The sequence below is a fragment of the Dipodomys merriami genome, unplaced genomic scaffold, assembly GCF_024711535.1.
Source record: "Dipodomys merriami isolate MVZ:Mamm:240054 unplaced genomic scaffold, mDipMer1.0.p SCAF_3, whole genome shotgun sequence".
NCBI lineage: Eukaryota > Metazoa > Chordata > Mammalia > Rodentia > Heteromyidae > Dipodomys > Dipodomys merriami.
In genome coordinates, this window is record NW_027204492.1 from 10,297,615 (window position 1) to 10,315,194 (window position 17,580).

The following is a 17,580-nucleotide window of genomic DNA, read 5'->3' on the forward strand; positions in this document are numbered from 1 at the left end:
TCACTGCTTCTTTGCCCCTTACAACCTAAGTTTGTCCTTGTCTTCAGTCCTTCAACAAGATGCATTAGGAGACCAAACATAAAATTACCTCTGATTTCTGACAGCTTCCAGTACATACAAAAATCTCTCTTAAGAAGCCTAACTCCAAATCCCCTGACTCTATTCCAAAACTCTAAATCATATCCAACAGTTTTCTTCAGGTGTCTCATGGTTCTCCATGATGTGTGTTATCTTTTGAGTAATAAATCCAAGTAATTTAACTGTAGTGGTCTTTGATATTAGTAGTTTGAATCTGTATAAAGTTTCTGCCACACTTGATATGGCCAATGTGATTAATTCTTGCACGAAAATGTGAACGACAATACTACAAGCCCATTTCTGGACCAACAATTTTAGAAGACTGTAGACAAACTCAATCTTCTCTTTCCACTTCCTCTAGCTAGATGGAAATAACCATGTGCATTAGCTTAACATTATAGTGGAAGAAAGTCTATGGTGAGGAACACTGCCTGATAAACTTGAACACTTGATCTGAGCAAACATGAACTTCATATTTCATTGTTGGAATAGAAATACATTTCTGTGTCTCAATGACCAGAAATAAAAAACTAGGTATATGGCTACAAGGAAATGCAGGCAAGGTAGTAAACCATAGGAGAGCACTAGTAATGTACTAGATGGATATTGTCTAGAGAAGATAACCCTGATGATACTGACACAAAAAAAGTAAAAGAAAAAGTAGAAAAAGAAATCTGAAAAATTATTATTGATCTACCATTGTTTTGTCTTCTGAAAAGAATACAATACTCAGGGTTTTTTTTTTTGGTTTTTTGTCTTAGCTGTACTGGAGTTTGAAATCAGGGTCTTCTGTGTGCTAGGCAGGGCTCTACCTCCAGAGCCACACCTATTGTTATTATTAACTCACATTGACTGCTATGTTCTAAAAGGTAAATTTAAAATATAATTTTTCCTTTTAGTAGGAAAAAAGATATATCCATGGAGGCTTATACATTTATCTTTAACTCTGTTTAATAATCGAAATACACTATCATCACTAAATTCTGGTTGCACTGATTTTGTTACAAGGAATGTGAAATTAAATTAAACTAAAAATATTTATATATATGTGTGTGTGTATATATATATATATATGTATTTATACACACACACACACACACACACACATATATATATATATATATATATATATATCTTCTGTTCATTGAAAAAAAAAGCAAAGAAAAAGCTTTGTTTGGGCAGAGCCCAAAGCCTCCTCATAGAAGCAGGAATGAATCTATTCCATTCTTACACTGTTCTCCCCTATATTTTTGTAGATTTTTTTTTGCTTTTAGTGTTTGTGGTTTTTATTGGGGTAACATGCACCCATGAATATTAGCCTGCAAACCCAACTGTAGAGCTAAGCTCAGACCACCCAGTGTCAACATGCCCACTGGATGAAAGGCAACCTATTGGGTGAAAGTCAACTAGTAACTGTGTTCCCATGTCTAGTGTGCAGAGTGAGCATGGGAGCAAGCAAGACTTACAGAATTCCTTATAACATACATAAGATCACTACCAAAGTCATCAGCAATATGACTGGCTAACCAGAGGCCCTTCAAACCTTGCTCTAGTCTGGAAATTGGATGAAAAAACACTCAGATAGCCACCTACCTAGCTCTATAGGGTAAGCTGGCTAGAACCCTAAATGCACCACTCACTCAACCCAGTAATGTGTGTGTGTGTGTGTGTGTGTGTGTGTGTGTGTGTGTGTGTGTGTGTATGTGGAGAGAGAGAGAGAGAGAGAGAGAGAGAGAGAGAGAGAGAGAGAGAGAGAGAGAGAGAGATACATATGTAGCCACTCCCCACCTCAGGTGACCTCAAACTGCAATCCTGATACCCATCTTCCCAGTAGGTACAATTGCAGGACTATGCCACATGTTGGCCAGAACCATTCATTTTTAAACATTCAGGTATATGTCCAGTGGTCAATTTCTAAGAAATCCCATTCAAGTTTCAGTAAATATCGGTGTGGTTTCAAAAACTATTGCTATAACATCAGATTTATACCCCAATAAATAATCCACTATATACCAAAACAGATAACCAAGAATTCCACTTTTGATAATGTGCTAAATAGACCCAGAAGTATAGGGAACTAGTGGCTAACCAGGGATTATTGACACTGCTTGTCATGCTATAAAAAAGAAAATGATTCTGGGCTGAGAAGGTGGCTCAGTGGTAGAGCGCTTGCCTTACATGCATGAGGCCCTGGGTTCGATTCCTCAGCACCACATAAGCAGAAAAAAAAGCCAGAAGTGGTGCTATGGCTCAAGTGGTAGTGTGCTACCTTGAGCTGAAGAGCTGAGGGACAGCTCCCAGGCCCAGAGTTCAGGCCCCACAACCAGACACCCCCCCCAAAAAAAGAATGACTTAATTCAGGGAGAAAGCACATAAAATAAAGCTGTTAGGAGGAAAGTTCCTTCTGGACACTTGGAGGCAGAATCAATTCCATGGACCTGGTTTAGAAATTGCTGACATTTTCTCTTATACATAAATCGCCCTTATTTACTCCCTCTTCCTAAATCCAGATGTGTCCAAAGTTTCCTTCCCTTTCTCTTCTATTTAAACCAATCACTAAATTTAGGGCCCAACCTAATGGCAATATGATTACTTTCCAAGAATTTTGGTGGCACAGGAATTCTGAACTCAGAGCCTTGCACCTGATATATGGGAGTTCTACTACCTGATCGACAACCTTGGTCCTTCTAATTTTTTTTTTTTGGTCCGGTCATGGTGCCTGAACTCTGGGCCTGGGTACTGTCCCTCAGCTCTTCAGCTCAAGGCTAGCGCTCTACCACTTGAGCCACAGTGCTACTTCTGGCTTTTTTCTTTTTGCTTATGTGGTTCTGAGGAATCGAACCCAGGGCCTGAAGCATGCAAGGCAAGTGCTCTACCACTGAGCCACCTTCCCAGCCCTCTAATTTTATTTTCAGATAAAGACTCTCATTTATGCGCAGGCAAGTCTAATCATGAATTTCTTATTCATGCAGCTCATACTTTGGAAGAAACAATGTCCCACTGTGGCCACATTTCTATTGATTCAAATGGAATCATACAACCTTCTGCCCTTTAGACTTTCTGATCTTCAACTCGGTAGAAGCTTAGATTATAGACCTAAGCAACTATGCTTGCCTTCACATCGTTATTAAAAGAACTATATAAGATGATGTTAAGCGAAATGAACCCCAAGATAGAGACATCAGAGAATTTTTTGCTTTGTCACTGGTTTTTAATGTACTACATGACATTTTTGTTTGTTTTGTATGTTCTTCCCCCATAGTATAACCCTTGTTGTCACTGCATTTGATTCTGGTGTCTTGCATCTTGTATATACATTCTTCTAATTTGGGGAGGGGAAGGGAAATAACAAAATGCTGAAACAAGGATAAGGTTGACCCATTGTAACAATAAGATGTACAAGACACTATGTTGCAAAGAACTTTACAACTTGGAGTGGGGAGGGAGGAGCTGGGGATATGGGGAGGGAAAGGATAGTAGGAGAAAATCAAAGGAGGGGGTAACAATGCTTGATAGGAAATATACTCATTACCTTACTCATATAATTGTAACCCCTATGTACAGTGTCTTTACATTAAAATATTTTTACAAAAGAACTATATATACAATAACAACTATAACAATTTTTGGAACACAAATCTTTAATCCCCTTAGACATGAAGTAGAGGCAGGAGATGTGTTCAAAGGTTGTCCAAATTAAAAGTAGCCTGAGACCCTATTTGCAAAACAAATGAAAAGAAAAAGTCTGAGAGTATGGCTCAAATAGTACAAGTGCATAAAAAGAAAATGGCCCTCAATTCAATTTCTACAACTGACAAGAGAAAGTTGTTTCAACTGTGCTGAAAGGAGGCTACTTTCATAGGTAATACTAGGATTAAGTTTGGGATATTTTCCATTGAAACCAATGAGAGATAACAAAACACTGTTCAAACTGAAGTTCTAGATTGATACCAGGAGATATCATAATTTGTGCTGCTATAAGGACATGCAAAAGACTAAGTAATTTCAAATATCAGAAATTTGTTTCACATTTTCTTTCTAAAGCTGAGAAAGTCACTGAACAAGGAACCAGCAGGAATGACCTCTCATGAGCACTGCTCTTTGCTGACAAAATAATCACCAATAAATACCTTCTCTATAGGAGGAATGGGGGAATTGGAGTGTTATATCCATAAAGGAACACAGGGAAAAAACTGCCCCCTTCAAACTCACCTTAATCCCATTTATAAGGGTGGTAAATTTTTTCAAAAGGGCAGAGACCTCAGGACTTAATTATTTCCCCAAATAAACAGCTGTTGTACTGGGAATTAAGTCAGAGCATAATATTAAAGATATGATCATCATTAAACCAAAGAAGCAGGATGTCAGAGAGAGATGGAGGAGTCAGAAACTTGTACAGGCAGTAGGAAGGCTTTAACTCATGTTTTGTTTTATTCCTATCAATTGATGAAAATACAAATTCTTCAAGGATTTATAAAATGTCATAAGTTTTATCAATCTTATGGAAATAATCATAAACAAGTTCAAACATGAAATTCAAAAAGGTAAAATATATGCAACCAACTTAAGGTTACAACGGGAGAACAATGACAAAGGCACCAATGCACCATGATGAACAAATGCTTCCAAACTTATAAAATGAATTGAATAGGCCAAGATTAAATTACAACCTATTAATTTTACAAAAGTCACTAAAATTGTTACAGGAAAGCAAAAATTAAACATCTAATAAGATGCCTCTATATTGTCTTAAAACTTGAGAAACATCAATAAATGTGTGAACAGTATTAGGCATAAACACAGATTGCAAAACTAATTTTTTTATTTAAAGGATTAGCATTTGAAATGGAAAAAGATATAATTACTGTGTACAAGAGGAACACAGAGTTGTCTTACATTGTGTTTATTAAAGCCTGACCTGGACCCTTCCCTTATTGAAAAACTTCACTGTCCACTTCAAAATCAAACAGAGGAAGTTCAAACTCAGCATCTTCATATGAGCCAAGAGGCATGGATTCCAAATAGTCGGTGATACAAAGGGGATTATTACCATCTGCATGATCACTTTCAAAATTATCATTATGATTATCTCTTAATGCCTCTTCATACCACTCAGAGAAGGAAATTACATCAGTCCCTTTAACTTTGGCCAAAAATTCTAGAACCTTCATCTTGGTGGTTTCAGCCAGGGCTCTTGGCCCCCACAGGAACTCAAAGCGTGGTGGATCACTGTAGAGCACCCGGCGATACTCCACATAGTTTTCCTGCACCAAGTCGATAGTGATGAACTTTCTAGGCTCCCCATAGATGAAGTGCTCCTGCCCAGCATACACTCCAACCATATTCAGAAACGCCCATACTTTCTCTTCAGGAGCACAGTTTTCTTCCAAAAATATCACCCCAAGAAGCATGATCAGGAGCCCATTTCTAGGCATTGTCTGGGCATCATTCAACTTATCTTCAAAGGTAAGGCCCAGTGAGTTGACAAGGACATAGGTATTGCTGTCCACTTCCTTTACATCAATGCCAAAAATCACCTCCAAGCATGAAGTTGCTTTCTCCAAGATGGTAGGGAGAAGCTCTTCATACTCCTTGGTGACTAACTCAACCATTTCTTCTTTTGTGATGGGCTCCTTAACCCCATGCTTGAAGATCAAGGTGTGCACCAATTCAGTGATCTGATCCCCCAAAGGCTCAGGGGCCAGATCTTCACTCTCTATTGGAGGTGGAAGGATGAGCGGACTCTCATCTTCTGGGTCATTCAATCCATATATGTTGCTCCATAAGGTGCAAGACAAGTTACTGCACTGAGCATTGTTGGGCCAAGGAAGAACACTGGAAGATGGTCCCTCTCCATCCTCCTCCTCCTCCTCTTCCTCCTGCTCTTCTGCCTCTTCCACCTCCTCCTCCTCCTCTAGCATTTCCACCTCCTCCAACTCCTCTTCCACCTCCTCCTCCAACACTTCTACTTTCTCCTGTCCTTCCACCTCTTCCACCTCCTCTTCTTCCTCCAGCACTTCCACATCCTCCTGCTCCTCTGCTTGTTCCACCTCCTCCTCCTCCTCCAGCACTTCCACTTTCTGATCCTCCACCTCTTCCACCTCCTCTTCCTCTTCCTCCAGCACATCCACCACCTCCTGCTCCTCCACCTCTTCTTCCACCTCCAGCATTTCCACCTTGTCCTGCTCTTTCAACTCTTCCTCTTCTTCTTCCTCCTCTTCTTCCTTCTCTTCTTCCTCTTCCTCCTTCTCTACTTCTTGCTCCTCCTCTTCCTCTTCCTCCTCCTCCTCTTCCTTCTGCACCTCCACCACTTCCACCTTTTTCTGCACAGTGTCATCAAACAAAGAAAAAAAGAAAGAAGCAATGGAAGAGGGGTAAAAAGAGGATGAGTGATACAAATCAAAGGGACAGGGGAAATGGCAGTGTTCTCATTTCCTCCCTCCTGTACCTCCATTTCCTCTGTTTTTATCTCTTTCTCTTGCTTCTCATCCTCCACAATCAAGAGGTGTTCTGTGCCAATTATGTCTTCAAAGTCTTCCCCAAGTATGTGATTTACTGGAGGCTGAAACATGATGAAGCTTACTGGAGGTGGCAGGTAGTGGTGTCAAACCTGGGGGAGGGAGAGATTGAGTGGCCTCAGCTGAAGAACTCACCCATAGCTCTGATGCTCCACAGCCTCACAGGTCTGCTGAACTTCTAATTGGTCTATCTTCTAAGAAACTACAAAAGCACATGGGAAAGCACCTCAGGGTACAGTCTAAGAATTTGGACCACAGTAGAATACATGGTATGAGGCACAGACAATGCTTTTACTCCCAGTTCCAGTGAGAATTGAGAGGTGCCTCCTAAACTGAAGAGTACAAGCACAAGCTTCAAATCCTCTAAAATAACAGACATAGCTAGACTATGAGGTCTAAAGCAAACAGTGCCCTCGTTATTCACATCTGTCTTAGCGAGGTCTGGAGTCTACCCATCAGGTATACTGGGGGAATAGGGTAAATGAAGCAGTAAGGAACCAACATGTCCATAGCATCAGTCAGTGATTTCCTGGGGAAAAATTAACATCTGACAAACAATGTATGGATCCCCTCATTTTTAGATTAAAAATAAAACACTTTCTTTCTCACACTGGCACATAAAGGGACAGACCCTTCTCCTTCTGTTGCCCTTGGTGTGCCTCCTGAAAACCTTCCCTCACTACTGTTGAGACCACAAGAACTAAATGATCATGCAACATATCTTAACACCTTATTACCCAGGAGCTGCAAGAACAGGTAGCACAAACTTGAACTAGATATGCCATCAGTCCTAGAAACAGAGATTGTGTCTTCAGCCCTCCCTCATGTTCCTTACTGTAACTCCTTTGACAGTCTGCCACTCTCCCTATATTGAATTGATACTATCCTCCTCACACTGGATATGCCTCAGTCTGAGGTCCATTTCCCTAGCAACACATGCATATTTGAGGGGGCAAAATAGCTAATTAACAGGGATTGTCCTTCCAAAATTAGCAGCAAAGACAGGTGCCTACTTGCACTGTAGTAGGGAATGCCTGACTTTTCCTTTCTTGTATTCATCGCCCCTGCAATGCCTTGGTGACCTGACATTGTGCTGTGAAAGAAAAATTTCACCTCTTTGACCAAAACAACACTGCCTAGAGAAAATTTTTTCTCTTTTCCTTGATTTTTATTTTTTCTTTTTTTAGGTAAGTTTTTTATTGTGAAAATACTGTACAGAAGGGTTACAGTTACATGAGCAAGGTAATGAGTACATTTCTTTTTTTTTTTTAATTGTATTTTATTTTATTTGAGAACATACTGTACAGAGGGGCTACAATTACATGGGCAGGATAATGCATACATTTCTTACCAAGCATTGCACCTCCTCCTTTGTTTACCCTTCACTTCCCTTCCTCACCTCCCCCCTCCCCCCACCCAATTTTACCCCCCTCCCCCCACCCAATTATACCCCCCTCCCCCCCCACACCGACATTGTAAAGCTGGTTTTGACATGACATTTTGTACTTCTCATTGTTGCAACAGGTCCACCTGAATCCTATGAGTACATTTCTTATCAAGCATTGTTGCTTCCTCCTTTGTTATTAAGTTAAGTAAGCCAGACCCAAAGAAACGTAGGTCACATGGTTTCCCTTATTTGCAATAACTAGTATATGTCTAGGACAAGCAGAAAAGATCAGATAAGATGATGTTAAGTGAAATGTACCCCAAGATAAAGACACAAGTGTTTTTTTCCTATCTTTCAATTGTTTCTTATGTATTTATAAGGTACCATGTGATTTTTTTATTGCTCCTCCCCCACAGTATAACCCCTGTATTCACTGTATTTGACATTGGTATAATTTGGGGAGGGGAAGGGAAAAAACAAATTGTTTAAATAGAGATACAGGTTGACCCATTGCAACAATGAGATGTACAAGATGCTATGCCTAGAGAAAATTTAAATGCAACTGATATAGGTGCTCTTTTGGTTGAGGACAGGAGAAAGCTTTACTCTGAGGTCTCTTCTTTCAAGGGGTGAAGGAAACTTTAGTTCTAAAGTTTAGTTCTTGCTATCTGATGAAGCCTTGAACTCCTTATTGTACTGAGTCCATAGACTCAGGCCAAGGCTATAATGTTCCTGAGAACATAATGTTACAAGAAAAATATTAAATTGATATAACACAACCACTCTTACCTGGTGCTAGGGCCCATCGGTTCAACTGGGAAGATACCCTCAGTCAGACATGGATAGTTTATTTTACTGAAGACAGGGACAGTCTGCCCTCATGTTCTACTTTTGTCCCTTCCAAATAAGAGGTCACCTCCCAGACACACCACCACCAACCTCAAAAGGAAGAAGAAACATTACCTCTAGACATTCTCACCCACACCCTCCCAGAGGAGAAGTCAGAAACAAGCTGGTAAATTCCTGGGACCCATTCTACATTGGGTAACAGGTGTTATTGCTGTGTCTTTGAATCCTTACCTTAACCTTGACACTGGTCTGAAAATCTTCTCTCTGGTGGTGTTACAAACCAAGAAGAAATTTGCTAGGATAATCCAAGAAGAAAGAAAGGAGTATTAAATCAGGTGATTCCTTCTCATGGCTAGGGGATAAAGTCAACCTCAAATCAAGATGTACATCTGTTAGCAAGGTCTGTCCCAATCTCTACTGATCAGAATTTTTCCTGCCCAGCACAAATGTCCAACATTATGATACCTAAAAGAGCCTATAGCAGAATTGAGGGTTCGTTCCCATTTGTCCACTCTACCTTTCTTCCTCCCAGGACTGAGAATAGGAGACAGAAAGAAGCCCTAGCATTTCTCCTTTCCATCAAAAGGAAAGAGAAATGAAGGGTGGAGAATCTGCATATGTATATAGACACATATGTCTGTGCATATTGATATTGTGTGTGTACAAATGTCCACAGAAATATATGCACAGGGCTGGGAAGGTGGCTCAGTGGTAGAGAACTTGCCTTGCATGCATGAGGCCCTGGGTTTGATTCCTCAGCACCACATTAGCAAAACGAAAAAATCTGGAAGTGGCATTGTGGCTCAAGTGGTAGAGCTCTAGCCTTGATCTGAAGAGCTGAGGGACAGCGCCCAGGCCCAGAGTTCAGGCCCCATGACCAGACCAAAATATATATATATATATATATATATATATATATATATATATATATGCACAGGTTTGCATATGTAAATAGATATTTATACGAAAGGCATAAATACCACTTATTTTTAGTTTTATTTTTGTGGGTCTGGTCGTGGAGCCTGAACTCTGGGCCTGGGTGCTGTCCCTCAGCTCTTCAGCTCAAGGCTAGCACTCTAACACTTGAGCCACAGTGCCACTTCCAGCTTTTTTCTTTTTTCTTATGTGGAGCTGAGGAATAGAACCCATGGCCTCATGCATGCCAGGCAAGCGCTCTACCACTGAGCCACCTTCCCAGCCCACCATTTATTTTTTTAATATGAACGTTTTACAAAAAGATTTCAATTCCACATTTCACTACATGAGTACAATGTTTCTTGATCAATTTTCTCATCTGAATTCCTAGGAGGGCAAGAGCACACGAAGAAAAGTTTCCATTTCCTCAGTATCCAAAGTAAAAAATAAAAAAAGATCTTAAACCAGGTTCCGGTGGCTCATGCCTGTAATACTAGCTACTCAGGACGCTGAGATCTGAGGATCACAATTCAAAGCCAGCCTGGTAAGGAAAGTCTGGGAGACTCTTATCTCCAAATAAACACCAGAAAGCTGAAGTGGTGCTGTGGCTCAAGTGGTAGAGCAACCTCACTTTGAGCTGAGGAACTAAGGAACAGCACCGAGGACCAGCGTTCAAGTCCCATGACTGACCAAAAACAAATTTTAAAAAAACCTCATGACATCATCCTGGCTGCTACACTAGGCAGAATGGGGAAAGGCATGCTCTTTCCGAACTCTGTGGAAAACTTCCACTTCGCACCTTCAGGATCCTTACCTGAAAGCCCCCTCAAGGCCTCGGGGTCCGCTCTCTTCCCTCCTCGAGGCAAACACCACGCAGGAAGCTACTTCTCCCTCAAATTAGCAATGGCTCAGCTGCGAACACCACTGGAGCCTGCTAGGGACAAATGCTGGCAATCTCACAGGGACCCGGCTCCCCATGAAGCTGGGGTGGGGGCTTCCGGCCCTATCTCTACAGTCTCCCCACCACTAGTCCTCGTCACAGGGCAACGGCAGCCAAATGGAAGGTTTGCCCACCGTCCCCCCACCCCCACGTCGGCGAAGGGCAAGAAGTCTCTCTCCACCTCTTCTCCACGGTCCGTCCACTCTCAAAGTTGCCGTGCGGCACCTCGCTCGCACTGCTCTCATGGACGACAGGAAGAGCCCTTCCTGTCTCCCGCTTCCCATGAATACGCAGCAGGGCATGAGCGCCCAGCCTCCCTTTTGTGTGTAGGGACACCATCCACGTCTGCCCTTCACCCTACGCCCTCTGACCTCTGCCCTCTGCCCTCTACCCTCGCCATTGCTTCCCAAGCTCAGAAGTCCGGCATGGACATGGCGCAAAGCCCTCCTGTGGGAGATCCTCCGGCCGCAGACGGCGGCCCCCGTCTCCCCACCCACTGCTCTCCGTGTCACTGTCCTCTCCACAGAAACTCTCACCTCACTCTGAGTCTCGACACCGGTGTTAGGCAACAACCAAAGCGACTTTTCGTCTATTATCCGTCTTACGGCCAAAGAGAACCTGCTGCTAATGGCGCCGCTCCTGCCTGTGGAGGGCAGGGCATTCCACAAGTGCCCACGTTCTCTCTTTTATGATTGGCCACGCTCGACACTCTGTATCCAATGAAATGAGCCCGCGCCTTTCAGCGGGCATTCTATTGTTCTTTGTAAACTTTACATCCGGGGACCTAGTAATTTAGCACATTCAAATGTTGCACTTTCTGGGTGGGGGAGGGGCTCTCCGATCTTCCCCACCTTCTGCCGCCAGGAAGCCGCTGCTCACAAACCTCCTGTCTCTCACTGCACACATTGAGAACGGGAAACACGGCATCCAGGACACAGGAAGGGCATGATGAGAATCGTGCTGGTCAATACATGTGCGGTGAGGGCGGGAAGGGTTCTGATGCTCAGCATCCTGCTCCAATGAAATGAAGCCAAATCCCCCCCCCCCCCCGCAGAGCCCACGGAGGTGCACAATCACCCCGCCCTGCAATCCTCACACTTCTCCACCCCCAAATGCCACCTCTGCCTGGGAGGGAGGGGTTTCTGTTCATTGTCGCCCTCTTTCCCCTGAGGATTCCCATGGCCACCTTCTCCCCGTTCCACACCCAGAAAGTTGCCGCACAAAACCCTCGCATCCCGCCGTTTCTCGTCAGGACAGAAAGACACGCACAGTCCGGGCCACGGAAAGGGCAAGAAGAGATGGATGCCTTCACTCGTGTGCAGGTGGGCGGGGCAGGGCGGCTCTGCCCTACCCTCAGGACTTTCCTGGATCACCCAGCAGACCCCGGACGACTCATCTGCCTCCTTGATGCCCCAACCCACACAAACCCGGTGTTCGAGTTGGGATCCAGCACGCCAGGAATCTGGAGACTTCGCAGGGCTGAACTGGTATTCCCCATTTCTCGGAGTGGGCGCTGTAAAACTTTCCCTACAAGCCCCGTGGTTACGCCTCTCACCACTGATGCAAAGCAACGCAATTTCATTAGCACTAGGCCTAGATGGAAATAAGGAATGAAAATGAGGGAGTGGGTGTCACTGTTCAAAAAGAAATGCAGTCATGACCTAACTTACATAACTGTAACCTCTCTGTACATTACCACAAAATTTTTGAGAAAGAAAGAAAGACAGAAGGAGAGAAAGAAAGAAAGAAAGAAAGAAAGAAAGAAAGAAAGAAAGAAAGAAAGAAAGAAAGAAAGAAAGAAAGAAAAAAGAAAGGAAGAAAAACAAATCAGGAACCAGTACCCTCAGGGAATCTGAGACCGATTACACCAGACCTTCAAATAATGTCAAGGTTTTTTTTTTTTTCCCCAGATCATGGTTCAATGGGTTCTCTGTCTTTCCTCTACTTCCTTCACATGACAATTGGCCACACCTGCACCTCTTATCACTGACTCTAGTCCATCTAATCACAGAAAATGTCATGCCTCTTACATTTAGGACATGTTCCTGAGGATATGAAAAAAGAACATTCCCTACCTAGAACGTCCAGAAAACAATTATGTCTCCATGGTACGATTGGAGCTTTCTATATCTACTGAGGAAAATTTTTAACACTACTCAGAGTTCCTTGCCTTGGTAACTATCTAGGCCCAGGATTGTTCCTTCCACAAACGGGAAGGGATGCCCATCGGATTACATAAGTAAAAGTCAGAAAGAAACATGCTCTGGAATTCTGAGGTTTTCCAACCAGAGCAGGACATGACAGATATATCTCTTGTGACTTGAGAAAAAAATCCATTTTTTTGGTTGGTCATGGGGCTTGAACTCTTGGCCTGGGCACTGTCTCTCAACTCTTCAGCTCAAGGCTAGTGTTCTATCACTTGACCCACAGCACTACTTCCAGATTTCTAGTGGTTTATTGGAGGTAAGAGTCTCAAGGACTTTCCTACCACAACTGGCTTTGAACTTCAATCCTCAGACCTCAACCTCCTAAATAACTAGAATTGCAAGCATGAGCCACCAGTGCTCAGTAAAATCTAAATTTTTTATTGTGAAAATACTGTACAGAGGGGTGACAATTACAGGGGCAAGATGAGTACATTTCTTATCAAACATTGTAGCCTCCTCCTTTGTTTCCCCTTCCCATCCCTTCCCATCCTCCTCCCACCCCCACCCAATCCTCCTCGCCCCCCCCTCAAAGTTGTAAAGTTCATTTTCGACATAAGGACTTGTACATCTCATTGTTGCAATGAGTCCACCTGTATCCCTATTCAAACGATTTGTTTTTTCCCTTCCCCTCCACAAATTATATGGACATCAAATACAGTGAAAGCAGGGATTATACCATGGGGGAGGGATATACGAAGCAACAAAGAAATAATATTATAAATGTGTTAGAAACAATCGCAAAAAATTTGAATACATATCTTAGGGTTCATTTCCTTAACATCAACTTATCTGACCTTTTCTGCTTGATTCAGACATATACTAGTTATTGCAAATAAGGCAAACCATGGGACCTATGTTTCTTTGGGCCTGGCTTACTTCACTTAATATAATTTTTTCCAAGCCTTTCCATTTCCTAACAAATGGGGCAATGTTATTTTTTCTGATGGAGGCATAGAATTCCATTGTGTATATATGCCACATTTTCTTGATCCATTCATGTACTGAGGGGCATCTGGGTTGGTTCCATATCTTAGCTATGGTAAATAATGCTGCAATAAACATAGTTGTTCTGGTAGCTTTAGTGTGGTCTTGTTTGTGATCATTCGGGTAAATGCCCAAAAGTGGGATTGCTGGGTCATAGGGGAGCTCTATGTGGAGTATTTTGAGGAATCTTCGTACCGCTTTCCATAGTGGCTGAACAAGTTTACACTCCCACCAACAGTGCAGTAAGGTTTCCTTCTGTCCACATCCCCTCCAGGATCTGTTGTTATTAGAGTTCTTGATTATAGCCATTGTAACTAGGATGAGGTGGTATGGCAATGTTGTTTTGATTTGCATTTCTTTTATGGCTAGGGAGGTTGAGAATTTCTTCATGTGTGTATTGGCCATCCTTCTTTCCTCTTCAGAGAAGTTTCTCTTTAAGTCTTTAGCCCACTTATATATTGGGCAGTTGTTTCTTTTAAGATTTGTTGTTGGGGGATTTAATTTTTTGAGTTCCAGGTATATTTTAGATATGAGACCCTTGTCTGTTGTATGGCTAGTGAAGATCTTCTCCCAATCTGTGGGCTTTCTATTCATCTTGCTAACTATGTCCTTTGCCATGCAGAAGCTCTGCAATTTCATGCAATCCCATTTGTCCAACCTTTCTTTGATTTGCTGTGTTTCTGGGTCTCTATTAAGAAAATTTCAGCCTCTGCCAACAAGACCTAGGGTATCTCCTATTCCATCCTGTAATGTTTTCAGAGTGTCTGCTGTGACTCCAAGGTCTTTGATCCATTTGGAGTTGATTCTGGTGCAGGGAGATATATAAGGATCTACCTTTAGTTTTCTACAAGTAGTTAACCAATTTTTCCAGTACCATTTAATGAAGAGGCTGTCTTTCTTCCATTCTATTTTTTTAGCTCCCTTATCGAAGATTAGATGGCTATAGGTCTGTTGGTTCATTTCTGGGTTTTCAATTCTATTCCATTGGTCCTGAGGTCTATTCTTGTGCCAGTACCAAGGTGTTTTGATTACTATGGCTTTGTAGTAGAATTTGAAATTTGGTATTTATATTACTCCAGTGCTGTTTTTTCTACTAAGGATTGTTTTTGCTATTTGAGGTCTTTTTTTGTTCCATATGAATTTTTGGATTGCCTCTTCTATTTCCTTGAAAAATGAGGTTGGAATATTGATAGGTATCGCATTGAATTTGTAGGTAGTCTTGGAAAGTATTGCCATTTTCACGATGTTGATCTTTCCTATCCTGGAGCATGGGAGTTTTTTGCCACTTTCTAAGTTCTGTTTTGATTTCCTTTTTCAAGTTTTTAAAGTTTTCATCATAGAGGTCCTTCATTTCTTTGGTTAAGTTAATTCCTAGGTTTTTTTTATTTTTTGTGAGGCTATTACAAATGGAGTTGCTTTCCTAATTTCAGCCACACTTTTCTCATTTTTGGCATACAGAAAAGCCATTGAAAATCCATATTTTTTGTTCCTCATCCACAACCTCCAATATTCAGAAATCTAATGTATGCTGAATTGATGGGCCCTCTGAGATTAAAATCATCTACCTCACATTCCCAAGTCAGATGACACCACATTCAGGAACTCTACTGACGTCCATGGTAGACTAGGGGAAAGGAATTATTAGGGAGTTCCCCTTCAATGTAGCACAATAAAAATTCATGCCTAGATTAGAGTCCTTGCCTTAGCTCCTGGTCTGGCCTGGGGATCCTCTCAATGTACAACCAAGATAACTGGCCTTAGCACAAGCCTCTTCTATTTCTACGAGTGGCAATTTGATATGAGGGAGAATCATATGAGATCACTATACACTTGAGCTTCTAAGGTTGACAGTTGGTGTTGGGTAAAGGTGAAACCAGTCCTCTCCCTGAAATTGTAAGCATGTTATTAACCCAGTTCAGGATATTTATTATATTTAATCATTACTAGGTGCATCCCAGTCCTTTTCATAGATTGATAAAATCCCCTTGAGGGCAGAGTCCTTATTTCCCTAAAGAGTCATGGGAAAGAAACTTCATGATTGTCCTAGCTACACTTCCCTGTGCCAACAGCATAATCAGTTTAAGCTGCAGAATGAGAAGGACCAGTAGGTCTCTCTTTCTAGCTCATGATGGAGTTTCCCATATGTGTTTCCTTAAGGTCTTTCATATGAGGTCTGTTAGGGCCTTATTTCTCTCTCTATCCTAAGCTAATCCAGATCTCACTAATAAGAAGTCAACCTAGCTCACATCCAGGCAACATGTTGCAGATCCTTACAGGAAAAATGCAGGTAGAAGCTGAATTCTGTTGAGTACTTTAATATAAAATTGTTTACTTGTACCTCCCTCAGTTTTTTTACCTTAATATCTGGGAATGCCTAGTTCATCCCTTCTCATAAATACATCTAGTCACCATGCTCTGAGCACTTCAAAAAAAAAGAAGAAGAAGAAATGCTGCACACTGGTGGCCCACACCTGTAATCCTCGTTACTCAGGATGCTGAGATCTGAGAATTGGCTTTCCAAGCCAGCCCAGGAGAATAGTCACCGGAAGAATCTTATCTCCAATTAATCAGTCAAAAACTGGAAGTGGATCTTTGGCTCAAAGTAGTAGAGCACTAGCCTTGAACTAGAACTAGAGCTCAGAAACAGTGCCCAAGTTCCACAAGCAACAACCACCAAAAAAAAAAAAAAAAAAAACTAAGAAAATTGCAAGGAAGATGGCAGGAGGAAATTAGCAGGGGACCAACAGGTTCTCTCTGAAGGAACAGAGTTTTAAGGTCCCATGTATAAAGAGCCAAAGCAAATAAGCTGTAATTGTAGAGATTTATACCTAAGAAGAAAATTACAAACAGCCTGCTTAAGAAGATATATTTACACATCCGCCAAAGGTGGTAGCAGAGGCTACAGGGAACCTGGTCAAAAGTAGAAGAAACAACATGAGCATGTATGGGCTTTCCACTCACCTCCAGCATGAGCTTAAAGACCAAGAACAGGAATCCACATCTCAGCAGGCTACAGACAGACTCACAGACAACTCATCACATCACAGATGGTTCGAATCACCAAGGGAAAGCATGAGTACCAGGCAAAACACATCTTCACTCCTTCCCAGAGAGCAGCATCTGAAAGGAAACCTTCTCCTCACTCGAGAAGAACTCCATCTTTGATACTGGCATACAGCCTTCCAGAGCAGCTGGCTAGTAACATGGGCTGAGGTAGCCACAGCATCTTTCAACAGACCAAGGGAATCTGATTCCCTTATACCACTCATCCATGTTGGAAAAAATAAAACACCCAAGGAGAGCCAGCTCCTCCCAGGGAAAACAGCACTGCAGGGGGAGGAAACTCCTCCCAGAGAGGGACAGCTTTATCTGAGGGATGCTCAGTGTGAGGCAGCCCTGCCTCTCTGCAACAAAACAAAGTCAAGCTCTCCAATCCACACATATGGCAGCCTAACCTGCAGCTAATTGGGTACCTTGGAATTACAAGACCAAAAATCTGTAATTTCACATAGTAAAAAGTATTTGGACAGGTCATAAAAGCTTACAGAGATTCCAAGCGACAGAAAACAGCCACTTCCTGCCTGCTCTATCACACAAAGCAAATCCCCTCTCCAACTAAGTTAGGCTGGGAAGAGGAATACAAAGACTCTAAGTTTGTAAGGCAGCACTTTTTTCTACCCTCTCAAACAAACTGATTTGAGA

The 17,580-nt window shown here is 42.1% G+C and overlaps 1 protein-coding gene across 1 annotated transcript; it reads right to left on the minus strand.

The window, feature by feature from the left end:
- Positions 1–4,990: 4,990 nt before the first annotated feature.
- Positions 4,991–10,633, minus strand: LOC138839315 (melanoma-associated antigen 9-like). Its single transcript, XM_070038888.1, has 4 exons — positions 10,562–10,633; positions 9,064–9,127; positions 6,527–6,688; positions 4,991–6,401 (listed from the first exon to the last, which is right to left on the minus strand). The coding sequence occupies exons 3-4, from the start codon at positions 6,647–6,649 to the stop codon at positions 5,010–5,012; spliced, it is 1,515 nt and encodes a 504-aa protein (XP_069894989.1). The 5' UTR covers positions 6,650–6,688; positions 9,064–9,127; positions 10,562–10,633; the 3' UTR covers positions 4,991–5,009.
- Positions 10,634–17,580: the final 6,947 nt, after the last annotated feature.